Genomic DNA, 17,926 nt, shown 5'->3' with positions numbered 1-17,926 from the left:
ATCTGGATTCAGATGAATTAATGTTAAGCACAGAACTGTAACCTGTGGTGTAACTGCTCTGATCTCCCTCTGGAGCAAATGGATGAACAGAGCAGTCCCAGCTACCAAAAACACATTCCTGTACTCCCTGAATTTAGGTGGTTCCTGTTTCTGTGCCTAAATTCTGTATTTTATCTGTTCTTGGAAGAGATGAACAGCTCTTCATCTGTTAAATGTGTATATATAGCTTTTACTTCTTCTGGTCTTGTATACAACTTGGTTGTGTTCTGTAAAAAGTATAAGCACAAGGCGCTGAACAGGGTTGGGAAAAATATTGTTTTCAGTGCCTTATTAAATAAATGTTATTTTTCTTTCCTGTTTCAGTATAACAAGTAATACACAGGAATGTAGAAAACCTCTGGAAGCTAGAAAGGAGGTTGTAACTTCTTTTATTCTGTGTGCTGACAGAGAGGATCTTCCAAGAGAGGGCAGTGACATGTGGCATTCTTATAGCTGAGTAGATAAAATTATCATCTTCATTTTCTCATATGCAGGTTACATTTTAGCAAGGAGTTAGTTCATTGTGTAAAGGGAAGAGAAAATTGCAGCTACCCACAATACAAAGGAAAAATTAGCTTTTAAGTCAGCAGAGAGGCATTCTTCATATGTTTTCAAAATAGCTCCAAGAAGTTGCAGAGAGACTTTTCGGAACTGATGTGTGAATATTGTGGTTTCTGATCTAGACTCAAGACTGTAATCCCCCTACAAGCCAATAAATAGGAGTTTGGCAAAAATGTAGCAGCATGTGCAAATTATCCACGTGCAAATACTCCTGCTTAGTTTGTAGTTGCCACAACTCCTAAGAGCTGCTGCGGTATCTCACTAATGCTTATGCTGAGCTGTTGCTGGAATCAGATTTGTAGCAAGTGTAAAGGCTAGGAATCTTTTTTTTCTCCCCCCGCCCCCGAGGATACACTACTATTCTTCAAGCACTCTGCCCAGAAACAGCAAATAGACTTGATTTAGAAAACATTCCTCTAACTTCATGCTCTTCTCTGAGTATTACCACAGAAAGACCTCTTTCTTTCAGAAAGTTCTTGGAATGAAGTATCTACTTAGTCTCTGACATTACTCATCCTTAATGTCCTCCCTTAGCGAGGAAGTTTAACTACTGCAGTCTCATAATAGCTCATGTGTCAATGTTCAGATCTCATGCAGTGGCAGAGAACAACAAAACCAGCAGTTTGCATGAACTATAGTTGGGCCCTCTGTCTGCTCTCTATCAGTGCAATGCTCTGGCATTCAGATAAAAGCTTCTCAGAAATGTCCAGGGAAAAACAGTACCTTCATTCCTAAGGGTTATTTCCTTACTTTTTCTGCATTCCATGGCTTGAGGTTTTAAACAACAGGCAATCTGGTTTACATACAGAAGGTATGTACAGCATACAGAAGAATAAACATTGCGAACTATGTATTAAAGAGCTGACTGTGGCAAAATGCCAAAAAAGGAGAAAGGTTGAATGGATGGATATCATGGTTCTTTTTACAAGGTAATAATTTGTACAGACGTTGCAGTACACTTAATACTCAGTCACAAGGTCTCACACAGCTAACCAGTGTTATTTGCCTGAGGGCAAATGTTTAATTCATGGGCACTGCATGGGCCAAGAAGGATATGCCAGTGGATTAAAGAGGAGTGTTATCCTTTGTTCCTCAACTCTGAGGACTATTAGAGACAGGTCAGCTTTTCCTCAGCTACTGTTTTTGTACATTTGTTTCATTAATGTACTCAGGGGTCCTTGAATAGGGGAGATATAAACATCGTGCCATACAGTCTTGTTGCAAATGTTTGTTTTATCAGTGCTGCGTTGTGCAGCCTCTATGGAATTTGAGGTACCTGGAAGCAAAAGAAGAACATATTAATGAAAAGTAGATTTCTTCTAACAGAATGACATTATTTTGACCTAAGTGGAGATTTATATAGCTTTTTAAAATCCTAGCATCTGAGTATGCATTTCAGTACTCTCACTATCCCGTATTTTTCTCCGTTTTCCTGTCGGAAGCTGAGTAATAGGTTATACTAAATGACATGCTTGCTGCTGTATAGGATATTAATGCTGAAAGAGGAACTGAAGTCAACACTTGATGCTGCCCAGTAGCTCAAAGGCTTTTCCTGATGTCTCTTGTGCTCACCACTGCTGAAACCAGGCACAAGGGCTGTGGGGGTGGCCAATGACTCTAAACACATTTGCAGTGAATCATGTCTACAAACGATTAATGGGACACTCCGAGATTGTGGCTGTTTTTCCCTGTTTTTTTTTTTTTTTTTTAATATAATTTTGATATTGCTTTAGCTAGAATCTCGTGAGTTTTAACTTCACTATCCTTTCCTCCTTATTTTGAAATAAAGAGGAAGAAAACAAAATTATCAGCTGTAAGGGAAAAAAAGAGAAGGAAGGCATTTGTGGCAAAATTAAAAGTGAAGTTTAGAAAACCATCTTTGCTGTCTTCCTCTCTTTTTTAACTCTTCTTTGCCCTCTGCCTAAGTAGTGTCTTATGTGCATGAGTGTAATTCAACACAATAAAGCCATTCTAAAACATAGTTATATGGACTTTGATAACTAATGCTGGGTACAAGTATCTAAAAGCTATAAACCTGGTGTCTACTTTCTTTGCACACAGTCATTGTTCATACTATTGCAGTAGTTGCATGTTAGAGTCAATTTGAATGTCTTTTCTGAGGCAAGATTTAAGATTAACTGAATGAAAACTACATAGGAACTCATGTTAGACATTAACTGGAAAAAAAAGTGTACGGGATTAACTAGATTGTTAATGGAGGATAGCCACCATACTGAATACACACAGAGAAAATGGATATATGATGCATTTTCATTATGAAGATTACAGTAGCTTCAGCCTGAAATACTTGAATTTTTTGGAAACAGCAATAGAATTAAGACAGGCAGCGTGCAAGTGGTTTGCACTGTTCATGCCAGGGCTGTATCAGGGTCAAAGTGTATCAAATATAAAAGAGAGAGTGAAATAAAATAAAACAACCATTCTCAAAATGCCTATTAAAACCTAGTACTTAATTTAACCTTTTCATAACAGGTGTTTGATGGTCCTAGCAATGAAGCACACCTTCTTAGAAAACTCTGTGGGACAGAACATCCTCTTCCTATCACATCCTCCAGGAATCAGATGTATGTCCGGCTGCGCTCTGATGGAACCTTGCAACACAGGGGCTTCAGTGCTCGCTTTAGTGAAGGTAGTTTCTACATTTGCATTAGCACATATTTAACCAGTCACCAATCAGATTGCATTGCAGACAGACTTTTAGCACAGCTGTATACCTTTAACAGGATGGAACTTTTCCAAATTGTGGATTAAAATCTTTAAAGTCTAAGGATCATCTTAGATTCTTTGGGGAAAAGAAATTGCCTTTTATTGAATAAGTATAATTCAATTCTGTCTAGTACTGTTGAATGGTGTCCGTGAGTTCAGGCTTGCAAAATCTAACAAACACCAGCTTCTCTCTTCCTGTGAAACCTTGTAAATCCCATCTCCTGCTGGATTTTTTAGGCAGCACAGCATGATGAATGGATCTCGGTCTTTGGTACCTAACTTTCCATTCTGCACTATAAACTCAGAACTAGGAGGGTTTGCAATGAGTCAGTATGCTTAGAAATTAGGCATGATAGCATTCAGGACTTAGCCAAAGATGCAGTCAGCCACACTCTTGCGTATGTTCAGCATTTCACACAAATGCCATTTTGTTGATGCAGCTCACAAGAGGATAATGCTAATGAAACATGATGCTGTCTTTAGGCATTGGAGATTTCTGGATGTTTTCTTAGGACTTTTTTCCTGCCTAGCTGCCAGTATAGGCAAATGATCAGATAAATGGAGGTATGACTGGACCGCCTTGAAATCAAGTTATTTTGGCCCCAAAGTTGCTCTTCTGGGCTATGAGGAACTGATAAAGATGAGATCTGCTCCCAGGTCATTCTGGTTCCTCAGGAGGTCAACCAGGTGCAACATCATATATGGACTTGTGTCGAAAAGCTACACCAGGTTGTAGGAGCTAGTCCTTAAGTCTCTTTTTCTACAGATTGCTGTCATGAATTTTATCCTTATAAAAATTGCTGTTGAATGTTACCTCTTATTTATTTTTGCTACAAATTCTAATACGTGTGTTTTGTATATACAAATAATTTTGTGTATAAATGTGTATGTATGTGTTTTATTCTAAAGCATGCGGAAGTTTCATAGAGTCAGATTCTGTTGGGGCAGCAATTTCCTCTCCTCTGTATCCTGCCAAATACCCAAACAATCAGAACTGCAGCTGGATTATTCAGGCTCAGGAACCATGTAAGTGAAAACATCTTTTATAGTTAGCTTGGATGACTAATATCCTCATCTTCTTTTCTGTTATAACAATACAAAATTCCTCCTTTATTTCTCTAGGAAGTTCTGCATCCTGATAGTTGGAGAGAGTGTGGCTCTCCTAATTTATCCTAAATTAGATTTTACTGTAAAAAGTTTAGGGCACTGTGAGGTAAACAATTTACAGCTTTGTCATCTTAGCTGATTTACTGTGACCCAAGTTCTGAAAATTATAAATGAGATGTTCAATATTATGTGAAGTTGGATTCCTCTGTGAGAAAATCTAACGGCTTATGTATACTTAAAGCACCTGTATTTATCTGAGATTATTTTGGTCTGGATTTTTCATGCTAGAGAAAAAAAATTATTAAATAATGAGAAAAGTTATGGAGGAATTTCAATTTAAAGTACAAATGAAAAAAAATATAAATAGATTGGTCCTGTGTACATAAATATGCCCTCAGATGTCCCTGTCTATTTTTAAATAAATTTATAGTTGATGCTAAGACACCAAGCATTTTCCAAATACTGTTATTATCTTTAATGTACAGTATTAAATTTACATGGTATAAAATTTCTTAAAAGTAAGTACGACTGTGTTGTAGTGTCCTGGTAACATAATTAAAAAATGAATGTTTATTTTTAATAGCTACTCCTCAATTTCAGTTTTTCATCTGATATCTAGCCATTGTTATTAAAATCATAGAAGGTTCCAACCACATTTATAAGTTTATTTTGCGAAGTTATGAAACAAAGATCGGTTTGCCAAAGAAAACACTAAACAAAAAGTCAGAATATAAGCACTACTTTTTTTAGGCATAGGTTGTTATGCATATCCATGAAGAAGACATGGTCAGGACTGTCCTTTGCCTATATAACATTTATTTATAAAGACAGCCCTTTCTTGGATCTAGGTTGAAAAGTCAAACGTAATTCTTGTCACCTGACTTACATCAGTATGACAATAGTTACATAACAATCCAGGTTAAGTATCTGTGTATGCAGTGACATCCTTCACCAGGACCACTGCATATCACACATGGCGTTGTTACACCAGTCCCAGTGTTACGGGACACAGACATACAGAACAGATTTAGCCAATGGCAAACCAGAGCATAGAGTTCTTGCTCTGCTTTTACTGTGCACACCAAGTCTCCTACTCTTGCCTCCTGCTGTGGTTTTACTTTTTATTTTGTATCCTGAGGACCTACATTGACAGCTGTAATTGATTGACTGGATTGGGACACAAGGGTGTCCAACACATGGATTTTGTAGTTGAATACCAGTCAACGGCACCCTGCTGAATGCAGTGCCTGGGACCATGTCTGTCACCTCAGCTTATTCTAACTAATTATAGCCCAGTGAAAAGCAAAGTATTTGTGTCAAATTCATACTTGGTTGGAGAAAGCTTATTTATCATCTAAATCATGAGCCTCTTTTTCCAACCCACTTGAACTGCATCAGTGCTCTGAGGCCAGGACTGACTCTCCTCACAGAGGGTGAGTGCTGAGGAAAACCACTATTCTTCCATTTGTGACTTCACCTTTGTTCATATCAGAAAAGCCACAGATATATGAGCGTCAAAAATACCCTGAGTCAGAAATCCTCTTTTTCAGGATGTAGCCTGCAGACTGAGGGTGTGGAAAATCCAATTCCATACAAATATAGCTGAGGGTGGTTAATGATCCTTTAACCAGTCCAATTGATGTATGTGGAACGTTACAAAATGATGAAAGGTCCAGCTCTTTCTAAGCCTGGAGCAGGGCAGCGTCAGTTCACATTTTGTCCAAATCTATTGTATAGATCACAAAGGGACAGAAGGTCACAGATGTGTAGAAATAAGTTTTGTTTTTGAGTGTGTGTAAATTTTCCATGCTGTATTTGCAGACTTTTTCAGTACATAACGAAACTGTTCAGCTGTTAGGAAATTTAGTTTGATGTCTGCCTGTTAAATCCCACACTTATCATGTTAATTCTATTAGAAAGTACTGAAATATGAAGAGATTTATTGGGATCTTTGCAGTAAGCACTGATGTACTTCTGAGAAATTCACTTCACCTATCAAAGATTAGTTCAGATGTTATGCTTTATGGAAACTGATTGACTTCAAGGGAGAAAAGAGTACATTTGTCTAGATATAATAGTTTCTCCATGAAATGCCGAACTCCTTTTTAAGTTTTTATTTTCTGCTGTTCCCAGTCAACCACATCACACTGTCCTTCACTGATTTTGATATTGAAAATAATAGACAGAACTGTACAACAGATTTTGTGGAGATTTTGGATGGGAATAACTACGATGCTCCTCTTCAAGGTAATGTGTCTTTTCCTTCTTGATCTCATGTATGGGACTACACTCAAGGCAAGTAGGTTTTCTTGAGTGTCCTGTAGCTTAATGTTTTTTTTCTGATAAAAGAAGTTCTCATTGCCAGTCTAATCAGAGGAGACTGTAGCTGGCAGAATAAGACTTCAGTGTGAAAAATGTGGCCCTCCCAGGCTCTGTTAATGTGCAGTGTGGACCTGACTCCAGCTGCCTTTTCCTTCCTCTTCATCAGAACAATATAGGAAACCAAGCAATTCAGTTTAAAGTGAAATCTAGGTTACAAAAATGTAGTACCACCTCCACTCGTGAGACACACTGAACGCATGTGAAGAAAGTTGCAGATCCTTGGGAACAGAAAATGGATAAATGGGTTTTCTTGAAACCATGGAAAACCTGAATTTCTGCTTGTTCTTGATTTTTCTACAGCTTCTTCCATATATGTTTGTCCAGAGCCATCACTTTCAAGGAGAGGAGCAGCCTGAAGCAATAAAAATCAATGCTTACACTGCTAGGAAGCCATGAGACAGGCCTGGCCATAGATATCCCCAGACTTGTCATGAATTTCCTTCCTGGAAAATTCAGAACAGATGTGACTGATTCTGTTCTCCTTTACACTACTTTTGTATATAATTTCTTGACGGGAGTAGGGTTGCATTCAATATAAATGGCTTGTAACTGAGAGCAGAATTATTTTTCTTGTCTCCTATCTTCAGGCTTCACCTGGGAAGATGAGCAGGGCACTTGCCTGTTACCTTTCTTTTTGCTCTCAGATGCCTTTCTTTCAGATCATGATTCACATTCTTAATCCTCATATTACAGTCTCTTACAGGAGAACTCTTCTGTTATTTGTTGATTCTTTTTTTTTCATTAGAAACTCAGTGAAATGGAAACTACTGACAGATTTATTTGGTTTGGGAAGTATATATTTTTTAATTAGGCTGCAATTTCTGGGAAGAGTGAGTGCAAGACCTCAAGGACAGGATATCCATTGATTAGGGTGCCTGGAGGGCAGGAGGTCCCAGTTCCAATTCTTTCTCAGTTTAAAAAAAATAAGATAGTCCAGTAGAATGTATTCTCTGCTAATACGATATTTCAACTTTATGTGGATGTAACTGACAAATGCAATTATAAGCAAACGATGTTACTCTTAGCTGCTGTCAGGCACTAACCCTAAATGTAAGATTATTAAAAGTAATTGCATGCTGTATGCTGCTTTGTTCACTCTGGCCTGTTCTCTTTCAGGCCGTTACTGTGGTACAACCATGCCACATCCTATCACTTCTTTTGGTAATGCTTTGGTGGTCAACTTCATCTCTAACAACAACATTACTGCCAGGGGCTTCCATGCCACCTATGCTGCATCATCATCATGTAAGTCTATATGACAGATATTGCTAGTTTATACCTCTGATTTTTTAAGAGAAAGACTACATCTTGTATCTCTTTGGCTCTCTGGCATTCAATCTGTTGTAATCCCCTGTTGACTTTCCTCTTGTTGGATAAGGTCTTGGGAAGGATATCAACAAGTCAAAGAACAACAAGACATGATACAATGCGTTCTTGATTAGCAAATGCTCTGGCTCCATCAAGGTATTTGTATACTGTCATCATTCTCAAGCCTCTGCTGTCTCCTTATTGTTGCAGCGTGCGGAGGTACTTTCCACATGGACAGAGGAGCTTTCAACAGCCCTGGCTATCCCGAGCCGTATCCACTCAACACCGAGTGTGTCTGGACAATTCTCAGCTCCCCTGGCAACCGGCTGCAGCTGTCCTTCATGTAAATGCATTGCCAGGGGTTATTATTCAGCCCCTTTAACAGAGCTAAAGGAAGGATGCTCTGTGTTTATTAGGAAATGTAATTACCAGATGATAAAGCTGAAACGTACTTGTACAGTCACTTGGAAAGAGAACACAGCAGTGGCTGGGGGCAGCTTGTATTCAGTGTTCTCTCTTACTCATTGCTTACCATATTAAGGCATATACGGTGTTATATAAATAGGTTTTTTATTGTTTGAGCAGCATGGGATTCTGCAGAAGCCTGTTTTCACTCACATAAAAACAAGAAGAGGAAATTTAGTGCTATTCTACCTTTTCTTTAGGAAGGAAATTCCTACTATTTCCTTACTAGCAGATCCATTGTAGTATTTATTATACAGCTAAGTCATATAAAGAGTCCAAATACTCCACAGATTGTAAAGTAAGAATTTATATTAAAGTCTTCAAAATTTCTCAAACTGTAATACCAATTATAGCAGTGAAAGTGCAACAGGGAGCAAAATAGTATCTCAAAGGAACTTTTTCCTTCAGAAAACTTTCCTTTGAAGACTCGAGACAGGAAAGACATGCGTGGTCCATAGAACAATGTGGAGTCCTTTACCAGGAGAGTCAAGTTGGTTTTTACCCATGGTACGGATTTCTGAGTCTCTGTTTCTTCAGCATCAAAGAGTGGCTGATGCCAAGAAACAGAGCACCGACCTTTTGCAAAGTTTATCAGGGATCAGCAGAAATATAAAGTTTTTTCAAATTTGCATTTACAGTTAACCAGGATAAAAGGAAAAATTTACCCAGTAACCTGCTGATTGCATAAAGTACAATTTGCTAAGCCCATACTGATTCATTAATGCAATGGAAAGGACAGTATATTCCTCTTTTACTCACTGAAGCAGAGAATAAGCACTACTGAAAACATTTTCCAAAATATTTGCTGCAACATAATGAATAACAACTTTTCAGAACAAAAACAGAAATCTAGTGGAAAGTAGAAACTATCAGCAAAGCATATATTCAGATATAAAGTGGTATTTAATGGATACAGACACTTTTTCTGTAGTTACATATAGTTGAAAAACAAGCTTAAAAGACTGTAAAGCATGGAGTCATTGTATTAGAAAGAAGTATTTATTTTATTTAATTGAATATCAGAGTTTTATAAAGTTTTGTTGGCATGAAGTATTCGTTTTCTTCAGCTCAGTCTGAACAGAAATGCCTGTCTTGCAATTTGAGATTTGACATTAAATTTGTCTGAAGCATATCCACATGAATGGTTGGAGCCATTTAACAGTGCCCTGAACACATATGGCTGTATTCAGCACTGGAGGGGAGTTATTGTTACCAGAAAACCAGAAAGCACAAATATTTTAGAGCATGAGCTGTTAAGAGGCGCTTCCTGGAATCTTTACTATAGATTCAAAGCCATATAATGGAAAGTATATTGGATTGAATTGAAGCACTTCACTTAGAATAATAGGTAATGATTTTTAGAATGAGTTCAGCATTTGGTTCAGTGCAATAATTAAGAATTTAGAGTTTAGTTACTAAATTCTATCCCTTTTCTAAGGTAAAAATTGATTAAGAAGAGTTTAGAGTAATTCTTACTCAGAACCAGCTATTTGAAACACAGAGACATCAGAGAAGCAGTAATATTTAATAATTCTGGAGGAAAAGGGACTTTTGAGCTCTGAGATGTGAACAACAAATGAATCTAGGCCTCTGGAAATTATTTTCTCACCAGAGAATATACTGAAATAATGTGCCCATACAGAGGCTACAAACTAATTTTAAGACCAAAGGTATTTTCTGCACTCAATAGATGTTGAAGTCTGACTAGAGATTATAAAATCTTAGAAATCTCTTTTATATGTCAGGGTTTTCTTTGCTTCATGGTGGTTGATGGAGAACCCACTAATACTAAAAAGGTTTGAGAACTCTTAAAATTTTAACTTTGCAAACTGAAGCTCTGTCATAAAAGAAGGGAGCAGAAGGGACCAAGCCCTGGGTCAGCAGCACCACCAGGTAATGAGTGAGCAAGCTCAGGAGGATTACTGTCCACTTCCTATGGTAAGATGACAACTACAGGGGGATTTGTAGGCTGGCAGGGCAAACTCTGAAGTATGTTTCAGTCATATGTCTGCTAATGCTCTTCTGCTGCTATCACAACAGAGAATTTCAAGTGGAATCCAGTAGCGGCTGCACCAAAGATTACCTGGAAATTCGTGAAGGGAATGCTACTGGCACGCTGGCAGGAAAATTCTGTGGAGACTCCTTACCTTCAAATTATATATCTTCTGTTGGTCATATCCTGTGGGTTAAATTTGTCTCAGACAGCTCAGGCACTGGCGTTGGCTTCAGGGCCACATTCTCACACCGTAAGTAAATGCTATTTAATTGAAAATTGTTGTTTCATAACACTTCCAAAATGATTCAAAAAAAGTGCCAATCTTTGGCTCTGCAAAGTCTATTAGAAAACATTCATCGATATCATCAGGGTTGTGAATTCATTTAAAATGTGTTGCAAAATATCTACTAAGCATGTATGTATGTAAATATACTAGATATACCATAATCAGATGAATTAGACATGAAATTCTATCTTTTTTATAACAGAAGATATATATATATATATAATTAATTATATTATCTTTTCAGAAACAAAAACTCCATGGGAAAAAACCCACAACATTTTTGTGTTCAATGTTTCTTGGGAAGAAATGAACATAAAGTAGGCAGGATGAGAAACACAGAATCATAGAATGGCTTAGGTTGGAAGAGACCTTAAACATTATCTAAGTCCAATAATGAGGAGAGAATCTAGCTATGTCACATTCCCATCTTTCCTACAAGTAGAGCCATATGGCTCAAATACGAAGTAGAGGCATTAGTTGTCTCTTGTTTTTCAGTGTATGGAAATGACATTGTGGGAAACAGAGGACAAATAGCTTCACCACAGTGGCCCAGAAGCTACCCTCACAATTCCAATTACCAGTGGAGGATAAGCACCAATGCTTCACAAGTTATCCACGGCCGTATCCTGGAGATGGATATTGAAAATCATTACAGATGCTCTTACGACAAGCTAAAGGTGATTTCATTGTAAAAATTTTTTAAACTTCATTTACTTTTGATGAAAATGATGAATAGAGGATCTTATGAATAAGCAGAATTTCCAAGGATCTGACTGGGACTCATTGGTTTTGGCATGTTATCTTTTCAATAATTATAATAATATCAATAAGATATAGGAAAAGATACTTACTCTTAGATTCTCTAACAGTTATTTCCAACTTATAAGTTTGAAATATATTAAAAATAAGCCCATAATGGACATCTCAATACCTATAAAATTAGGTTATTTTAAAAACCTACCAGGAACAATTCCTTACTCGCACCTCTTTTTGTCTCTGGATCAATAATTTGCTTTTGGCAGTAGGAAGTTACCTCTTCCTGTTTACCTTTTCCTCCTACGATACAGACAGCATCTTTCAGGCTAAAAAGCAAAGTAAGCATAGTGCAAAGCAAAATGGAGCAATTGATTCAGAAAGGATATGGAGCTTTTTCCTTCATCTCATGCCAGATTTTAATGGCACCTTCTTTATTCTAATTTAGCCTGACTTTCTCTGTCCATCCCTCTGAGAGCAAAGTGAGTTTTTTAAATCAGCTCACATCCAGTGAGCTACTCAAGGATCTGAATCAACAATTAGATCTTCAGTCTAATGTTAATATTTGTTTGTATTTCCCACCTTTTCAATTGGGGGAAAGAGGACAAGAATAAAAATAGATTTGAAAAGCAGCAAAAGAGAACCATCTTGTAACTAGCCAAGAATTTAGCTTATAAATACATGGAAATATGTTATTATGGATTTATTTGACAGAATTTGAAATGCAGGCTTTCCTTGGGAAAAAGAACAAAACAACAAACCACCCAAAGAGTAACATTCTTTTCTGGTATATGGTATTGGTTTTTTTTCTTAGCAAGAAACAAAGTTGTACTTATGGACTTTTGTCACACGGGAGTTAAGTCAGCATCCCCAGAGAGAAGCCCTGTGATAGGGAAAGAGTTTAGTTTGATGGGTTCCATTCAGATCTTTCTTCCATGAAAGCTTTATATCTAACATACAAAGGTAGGGGAGATATTGTTCCCTTTCAGTAAGAGGAATTTCTCTCTAACTGTGTTCTGATGAAAGACCATCCAAGTCCTACTTGCTCATTTAAAGAGGGTAATTTTCTCCTCGGAGACTTTCTGGGTAGGAGGAAGATAAAAGTTTTCCCCTGTGAGGAATGACACCATCACTGTCTTTTTCTCACTGTAGGTATATGATGGGCCCACCATTCATTCTCGTCCTATTGCAACATACTGTGGTGCAGATCCAGCTTCTTTTGCATCCTCTGGCAGCACATTGACAATACAGTTCCAGTCAGATTCATCTGTGACCGGAAGAGGCTTTCTTTTAGAGTGGTATGCAATGGAGCCTTCTGCTCCCACACGCACAATTGCTAGAGGTGGGTCTTCAGGGTGCCATGTGGTCAAAAGTGATCTAGTCAGTAATATATTGTGCTTTACTTAAAAATAGAACTGCAGCAACAACAAAATATAAACATCTCTGAACAAATCCTCCCCACAAGAAGAAGCCCTCACTATTAACTGACTGAGAGTTTTCATTTATATTTTAATTAAACACTGTAACAATCATATTAAGCTATTTACAAAGAACTCTCAGGTACACTATTTTATAGTGCTTTATCAATAAGCAAGTAGATAAAAGGTCATTTTTCTTAATACTGCTATTTCATGAAAGCTGAACATGTTACGTGCTTTCATGAAAAAGTACCTCTCTTGAAATACCATTCTTAAATCACTGGCCATTATGGTCTGAAGCCTATGCTAGACTCCATCTCTTGGAGTCTCTTGGTCTGATCATAAATCTTTTTGAGAAATAGCTCCTGACAGGACAGGAGACGTGTCTATTGTACCATTGGTTTTCTCTGAGCAAGTTCAGCAAGAGAAAGTTAAGACTGTCTGGAACATAGTGTAGTGTCCTCTTTCTAAATCCAAAGATAAATTTCTAGGGATCCCTAGAGCTCTACAGCATAGTGGCAGCATGTATTTTTTTATGTTTTGTATTCTGGGAGAGCTCTAAACAACCATACATCCCTGAAGGATCTCCATCTTGCCTGAAACTTAAAGCTGAAACTTTAGGAGTGGAGAAAGAAAAGCATTTCAGCTGAAGAAGGTCTAAATTCCCTTCTGAAGTACAGTCTCTGTTAAATTGTGGTAGATACTTCTATGTACTTTTGTAAATATTCTTCATAGTAAAATATATGTGTGTATAATCCTTATAGTTCTGGATTTCAGGCTTTGTAGTCCAAGTCCTAGTCCAAACTGAAGCAATGTTTGAAGAAATCCTTTCCTCTGACTACACACCCTATCATTGTGCTCCCATTGTTCTTAACACAAGGTCTGTCAAATTAAGTGAAATATTCAGTTTAAAAAGAGGATGCTTACATTTTTGTCTTCTTGCACATCATAGGTGCATGCGGAGGGATTGTGACAAGTGAAGAAACTCCTTCATTCCTCTACTCACCAGGCTGGCCCATGAATTACAGAAATTTTGCTGACTGTGTGTGGCTTATCAGAGCTCCTGGGTCCACTGTGGAGTTTAACGTCCTGGCCCTGGACATTGAATCTCACAGTTCGTGCTACTATGACAGTCTTACTATCCAAGATGGTAAGAAGCCAATCTTGCCCTACCCCAGTAGTATGAAATAGACACTGACTGTCTTAGGACCTGTGTCTGGAACGTAAGTAATCTTGTTAGCAATGGAAACAGCATCCACATCAGTATCATTCCTCTAGACTGAGATGTTCCACTAGTTAAAACAAAACTAGCAAAGCATAGCAAAATGTTTGGTTATCTATGAAAATATTTCTGTGAGGGATTAAAAGTCTTTAAAAGTCCCAGCCTGAAAGTGGGAAAGCCACAGCAAACAAAAAAGGCCAAGTGAACTGATTTTAATTATTAATTATTACATTTTCTTGTTTTGATTTCAGGAGACAATGGTCTTTCCCCATTGCTAGCTACTATATGTGGACGAGAGCCTCCTGGGCCAGTAAGATCAACTGGAGAGACAATGTTCATCCGCTTCGTGTCAGATGCAAGTGTCACTGGAGCTGGATTTAATGCCTCATATCACAAAAGTAAGATCTGTTTCTCTTCTTTCCCAGATAAATTTCTGCCTTGCTGTTAACAACTGAGTAGAAAAAGAAAAGACTGATGGCATTTTTATCATCTGTCTATGCAGTTGATCACAGAAATCGATTATCCAGTTCTCATAAATATACATTAAAAAATCTCTGACTCTGCAAATATAAAATTTGCTATTTGCTCAACAATGTAAGGCAACAAAGCATGATTCAACTATAGTGGTCACTTTCCAGAAGTAAAAAGTGTATATGCATAAGGTTGTAACAGCTTACTTGGAGGGAGAAAGAGAGAGAATATCCAACCAAGAGATGGAAGTAAATGACACAAAGCACAGACAAAAAAAAAAAAAAAAAAAAAAAGAGAGAGAGAGAGAGAGAGACAGATATTGAGAGTACATAAGTTCTTGCAGGAATGTCAGCAGTTTGCAGTGACAGCCTTCCCACGTGCAGCCATAGCTGATAACTGATTTCTGAACAGGCTGAGGCACCAAACGGACAGCTGGGAGAATGTTTTTTTACCATCAGCTTGAGTAGGTGATAGTGGTTTAGTCCATGCTAAAAGCAATAAACTCAGATATCATGAGAGTCATTCCATGAGAGATCCATGGCACAGCTATTTGCTTACTTGCCTGCTAAGTCTGAGAACTGAGTTTCAATGTCAAGATGTTTGGTGTGCGTCATCTTGCAATCTGCTAAATTGTATTTGGGAGATCCTTCATTTTGTGCATTGCTCTATGGCCCTCAACTTGTCAAATATTTGTTTCAACATTTGCTTTTACCTGTAACATCTTCCTTGTAAGTGACAGTTGTTTTCTTCTGAATCAATATTTGAGTAGTTGACACTAATATTTTTCTAATTGCTTCAACTCCTTTTTCTCAGGTTGCGGAGGCTATTTGCATGAAGACCGGGGTGTGATCACATCCCCCAGCTACCCTCAGAACTATGCTCCTAATCTGAATTGTTCCTGGCATGTACTGGCAACCTCTGGATTTATCATAACCGTCCATTTTGAACAACCTTTTCAGGTTAAAAGTGAGGATGCTTCCTGCAGCACTGGTGATTACGTAGAGGTAAGGTTATTAGCAAAGTCCCAAATTCTCAAAAGTATAAAAGCATCTGAATCTTACAGATTTTAGTAGCAGTGAAACAGACCAGATCTTTGAGAAATGGAAATAACAAATTGAAATACCACAGAAATTATTTTTCTCTTTCTGTCTTACTTATCGCTATGCATTAATTAAACACTAGGTTATTGTTTTTCTCCATGGAAGCATTGCGATGGAGTGTGCTCGAAGCTTGTGTGACTTTAGCAACTTTTTTTCTTCTAGCTTAAGAATGGGCTAGATGCTTCTGCCCCACCCTTGGTATCTGGAAGGGGAAATGGACGCTTTTGTGGAAGCAGCCCCATCTCTACCATGTACACCACAGACAATCAGCTATTTGTCCGCTTCATTTCTGACAGCAGGAATGAGGGTCAAGGATTCAAACTGAAATTTGAGGCTAAGAGTTTAGGTAAGTCTAGCAAATGAGCATGAGTTCTGCAACTCAATAGATATAAATTGCAATTTCTCCTCTTAAAGAGGATTTTTGTTATAAATCCCAGCCCAGACAGAATGTAAGTCAATGAAATCAGATGTCTGCAAAAACGTCCTCTTTTTTTCTTTAGTTTGTAACTTTTGATCCTATTCTCAAATTTCTCCTTTGTAAAGACAACCAGATGGAGCTCATCGAAACTGGAGATATTAAAGTAAAATTATCTTGGGGCAGGGAAATGTGTGTAGCCTCTGAAATTAAGGAGAGGTGTTCATATTTATGCAGAAAAGGGAAGAAAAAAAAAAGCCTGGAAACAGAACATTATTTTAAACATTCACTACCCACTGCAACTGCTAAGTTATGTCAGGAATGATGTACTCTAGTATGTCTAGAAAGGTGATAACATTACTCACAAGTTTTTCTCTCAGCTGAGAAAACAACATTTCATGCCAGAGCTAACATTTCTCAAAGAATGAAATAAAATGAAGACTCAGGTTCCAGAAGTAAATCAAGGATTTGACATTTGCAGTTATTCTACTGTATTTCTGACACATGCCACTTGGGACACCAGGAGACCTGCTGTTAATCAGTGTAACTAATCACAACTAAGGCAACCTGTTAATGTACTGAAAGTTTCAGTACTTGTTTTCTTGTTTTCTGTCTACTTTTCCCTGTTGCCACAGAGAATCATTGCTAGCATTTCTGTAGGGGATTCATAAGGAGAATGGATGAAGCTGTACCGTAGTCTTTCAACTGTTTAGAAAGCTTGACTAAAACTCTGTGTTTACCAGCATTGTTAGAATAGCCTTTTTTTCTTTTTTTCTTTTTTCTTTTTTTTTCTTTTTTTTTCTTTTTTTTTCCTTTTTTTTCACAGAGAGCTTCTGATCAAAATGAAGGCATTTTTGTAGGATAAAGGACCAGAATTAATCCTCATGTTTGCTCTGACTGGCATTTCTCATGTATTCATTATTGCATTAAACAGGCATTTCAATCATTTTGACTTCTGGAAAGCAGTTGTAGGAAGTGATTCACAGTAACAATGATGACTCTGATCTGCTGCCTTTCTTGCTTTGAGAACTGAGATGGGAACAAGGCAAGAAGCCTGTTTCATGCTTGGCCAAGAAGCCAAACTAAGGAAGACTTAAGAGCGGTTTAATTTAAGGACCAGAACGTTTGGAGTTGAGGAGAACTAGGTAAACAGTAGCACATAGGGAACACAGGATTCTACTGCATTAATATGATTTTCCATAGCAAGCAGTAAAAAACATTCAGTTTTGATGTAGCTATATGACACTGAAAGAAAACTGTTGGAATATAGTGATGACTCATATTTTCATTGCCTCACCCATTTCCTTAACATGTTGTTGTTTTTTATTGGCAATCTTTTCTTTCCCAGCTTGTGGAGGGAATATTTATATCAATGATTTCAACCCCAGCGGATATACATCTTCCCCCAACTATCCGAACAATTACCCCTCGCACGCTGACTGTGTCTGGACCATAACTGCTCCTAATGGACATGCAGTAGAACTGCAATTTGAAGATCAGTTTTACATTGAACCTTCACCAAAGTATATATTCACATTATTTTGCCTGCATTTCTTCAGAGACTTCATCCTAATTTTTCTTTCCCTGTTACTTTCTCTAATTCCTCCCAGAGCACACTTCCATTTTTACAATCAAAAATGATTGGGAAATATTTAAGAGAGATCACTAAAGCTATT

The 17,926-nt window shown here is 37.6% G+C and overlaps 1 protein-coding gene across 1 annotated transcript in view; it reads left to right on the top strand.

Moving 5' to 3' along the window:
* The window catches only part of CUBN (cubilin), a 133,570-nt gene that overhangs the window by 70,957 nt on the left and 44,687 nt on the right, over window positions 1-17,926 (top strand). The window contains exons 32-44 of the mRNA XM_090142141.1: window positions 3,094-3,250; window positions 4,237-4,353; window positions 6,568-6,681; window positions 7,933-8,061; window positions 8,335-8,467; window positions 10,630-10,835; window positions 11,367-11,548; window positions 12,777-12,966; window positions 13,995-14,192; window positions 14,516-14,662; window positions 15,549-15,739; window positions 15,998-16,181; window positions 17,599-17,773. Of these exons, the coding sequence (XP_089998267.1) occupies window positions 3,094-3,250; window positions 4,237-4,353; window positions 6,568-6,681; window positions 7,933-8,061; window positions 8,335-8,467; window positions 10,630-10,835; window positions 11,367-11,548; window positions 12,777-12,966; window positions 13,995-14,192; window positions 14,516-14,662; window positions 15,549-15,739; window positions 15,998-16,181; window positions 17,599-17,773 (2,123 nt within the window). The remainder of the gene's footprint in view (window positions 1-3,093; window positions 3,251-4,236; window positions 4,354-6,567; window positions 6,682-7,932; window positions 8,062-8,334; window positions 8,468-10,629; window positions 10,836-11,366; window positions 11,549-12,776; window positions 12,967-13,994; window positions 14,193-14,515; window positions 14,663-15,548; window positions 15,740-15,997; window positions 16,182-17,598; window positions 17,774-17,926) is intronic.

This window comes from Phasianus colchicus, chromosome 6 (assembly GCF_987193195.1).
Source record: "Phasianus colchicus chromosome 6, bPhaCol1.hap1.1, whole genome shotgun sequence".
Classification (NCBI taxonomy): Eukaryota; Metazoa; Chordata; class Aves; order Galliformes; family Phasianidae; genus Phasianus; species Phasianus colchicus.
The sequence above is the reverse complement of the archived record's forward strand: the minus strand, read 5'-3'. Positions and strand labels throughout refer to the sequence as shown.